Raw genomic sequence first — 3,201 nt, 5'->3', positions numbered from 1 at the left:
ACGACTTGAAAGGGCGAGCACGTTTGGCGGGACGTGGATTTGAACCCGCGACCCGCACATTGCGAGTCGAGCGCTCAAAACATCCTGGCCATGCCGGGCCTAATAATGTTAAGGGAATCATGAAAAAAGAAATATAATATTTTGTTTCAGTATTTCCTTACCCCCCCCCTCCCCGGTGGGACAGCGGAAAGCTTACAGACTTACAATGATAGAATCAGGAGTTCGATTTCCACCCGTGGACACAGCAGATAGCCCAATGTGGCTTTTCTCTAAGACAAATAAACAATGTTTCGTAAATAGCTTCATCATGATTTGTTTGTAATTATAAATTTCTAAAAATTCTACGTTGATTTTTGGTCCAAAAATGGATTGATTACGAACATGACAATACTATGCCATATAAAATTCTATAGGAATTTATGTCACCCAACGGTTAAACAAGTATGGAGGAATATTATTCTTTTCTTTTCACACACACACACACAGAAAAATCAACGACAGAAAACTAAGTAAATTATGTGAAGTAAACTATATTGAAGTAGGCGTTGATTAGATAAACTGTAGATAGTGAAGTAACCTTATGTGCAGATAGTCAAGTGAAATGATATGCGATCAGTCAGTTAAACTGTCTTTAACCTTATAAGAATTCATATGCAGAATGTCGTAGCACTGCGTGAAAAGCAAGTGATTTATAGCCTTTTATATCCTCAAATAACTCCCCTTCCCTGGCTAATAATGTTAAAACCCAGGATTCGATTCTCCCGTTGGTTACAACCCATTGTACGGCTTTGCTGATTCTCCTGATGCACTGCTTGATTAAACACCATGATTTATAAAAATGAAACTTTAGGGTAAGGAGGAGGCTTATCTGCTCATGTCTTGCAACTGGTTGCTCAAAATAAAATCCTAAAACATTTTGGTCATTGGCCAACAATGGACACTAAAAACAATTAACAGTTTATGAAGACATAATAAAAGACATTAATGATCTTGAAATTTATGGATATGTGCGTTTGTACCAAAATTTTAGAAAAATGTTTGTCAGCAGTAAGTAAAAGTATGATAAAAAGTCTGCTAAAAGTTTAGTAAGTTACGTCTGCCACACGAAACGTAGACTCGTCTGTTTCTCTGCTACTTACGGATTCCAGGATAGGCTTGTAGACCGGGATAACCAGCCGGCTGGAGCGCTTCTCCGTTCGGTATCGCTTGTGCTGAAAGAGATATAAGAACTAAACCCTTTATGTTTCAGCCTGCCAAAGAAATTTATCATCGCTGTAGTAATATTCATACAGTAAAAATGTAAGGAATTAATGTTAATACTTGCACTTTTAAGACAGATTAACTAGAGTAAATAATTAATACACATCAACTGCTGCCTCAGACAAGTGAGTAAACGTTCTCACCTAAAGTATGTTGTTTTTTTTTAATCATTCATAAATCAAAAGAACCAATGAGTTCATGGAACTATCCATCTTATGAAAACTCTAACTCTTCTCTTTCTGTTGCTAGCAAGTACGATTCAAACCTTTGATTAAGAAATCACTATTAAAGAAAATTAATTAGTCCTAATTAATTAAATTTAAATCATTTTATTCTTCACATTAGTTTGTTTTGAGATAAATATTTGCTATATTCGTTTTCTTGAATAATTTTAATCCGTGGATCGGTCTTAATATTTTTTGATGTAACTTTTATCTTAATTAAAATATTACCTACAACTGTTATCACATTCTGGAACAATAATATTATTTGAACCACAAATAATTATGAAGATTTTCTTCGAGCAAAGTGAAAAAAAAAAGAAGTAGTTTTCGATTCAGATTGTCCAATTACGCCTCATAATGGCGGATGAAACGTAGTTGAAACGTTGTCTCGTAAAGATGATTAAATTGTCTGTTTTATCTTGGGAGTGCAAAGATATTTTAATTACATTCTAAAAATGAAACATGCTTTTTCTGATGAAATTTCCCACAATGCAAGTCGTAATATCTTAAGGAATTTAGAAATGAATGAATACTCAAGAATAAAAATAAAAAAAAGGGTTAAGAAATTAACTATTTAGTTCAGAAATGGTATTTGCTATTTTCAAACTGAGAAGAGGATCAGACCTAGTCGTCTTTAATCTACAACTGATCAGCGAGAAACCCGTCAACAGCACCCAACGCCTATACGGCTACCGTTAATCGAATAGCGAGGTTGATTGTCATTTTTATAACACTCTAAAAACTGAAAGTGTATTCAGTGGCATATCGCGGACTCGGCTCTTGGACCTTTTGATTCGCAGCCAGGAACTTTGGCCTCTTGTTCAGTCCTTCAAAAACGGACTAAGATCTATTCAATTCTTTCACTCTGAAACTCGGTTTAAAAAAAAACAACAATTAGAAATACATATATATATATTATCTCTATGGATTTCAAGAGTACAGAATCCTATAAGAAACATTAATGAATTAACTGAAATAAAATGTGTACGATTTACTAAACCACTGTCTATATATCTATCTAACACTTACGGGGATAATGAAGCATTCCATTTGCATACACCTCGCCTGTTTGGCCGTTAGCTTGAGGTATGGTTGAAGTAGACAGAGTAGGGGAAGGTATATTTGGGATGGTACCGTTGATTTGTTGAGTCGCAGCTCCTAAATGTGTGGGGGAAAAAACTACTCAATTTTAAGATACTAATCATGAGGAAACATACCAGTTAATATGTAACAATAAAAAATCATGAGAAATCTGTACTCTATATTTAATATGTAACAATTACCAATCATGAGAAATCTTTACTCTATATTTAACACGTAACAATAAACAATAATAATAAATCTTTACTCTATATTTGATATGTAACAATCACCAATCATGAGAAATCTTTACTCTATATTTAACACGTAACAATAAACAATAATAATAAGTCTTTTCTCTATATTTGATATGTAACAATCACCAATCATGAAAAGTCTTTACTCTATATTTAACACGTAACAATAAACAATAATAATAAGTCTTTACTCTATATTTGACATGTAACAATTACCAATAATATAAATCTTTACTCTATATTTGATATGTAACAATTACCAATCATGAGAAATCTTTACTCTATATTTAACACGTAACAATAAACAATAATAATAAGTCTTTACTCTATATTTGACATGTAACAATTACCAATCATGAGAAATCTTTACTCTATCTTTA

The 3,201-nt window shown here is 32.9% G+C and overlaps 1 protein-coding gene across 9 annotated transcripts in view; it reads right to left on the bottom strand.

Moving 5' to 3' along the window:
* LOC106457574 (CUGBP Elav-like family member 4) overlaps positions 1-3,201 on the bottom strand; it is a 257,724-nt gene that overhangs the window by 20,482 nt on the left and 234,041 nt on the right. For 6 of the 9 annotated variants that reach the window (XM_022383575.1, XM_022383570.1, XM_022383568.1 and 3 more), the window contains exons 7-8: positions 2,514-2,666; positions 1,140-1,229 (exon numbers count right to left, since the gene is read on the bottom strand). In XM_022383575.1, coding sequence (XP_022239283.1) covers positions 1,140-1,229; positions 2,514-2,666 — 243 coding nt within the window. The remainder of the gene's footprint in view (positions 1-1,139; positions 1,230-2,513; positions 2,667-3,201) is intronic. The other 3 variants (XM_022383573.1, XM_022383571.1, XM_022383574.1) reach the window with 3 other exon arrangements.

Source organism: Limulus polyphemus, unplaced genomic scaffold (genome assembly GCF_000517525.1).
Source record: "Limulus polyphemus unplaced genomic scaffold, Limulus_polyphemus-2.1.2 Scaffold347, whole genome shotgun sequence".
Classification (NCBI taxonomy): Eukaryota; Metazoa; Arthropoda; class Merostomata; order Xiphosura; family Limulidae; genus Limulus; species Limulus polyphemus.
Note: the sequence above shows the minus strand (reverse complement) of the source record. Positions and strands in the feature narration are given on the sequence as shown.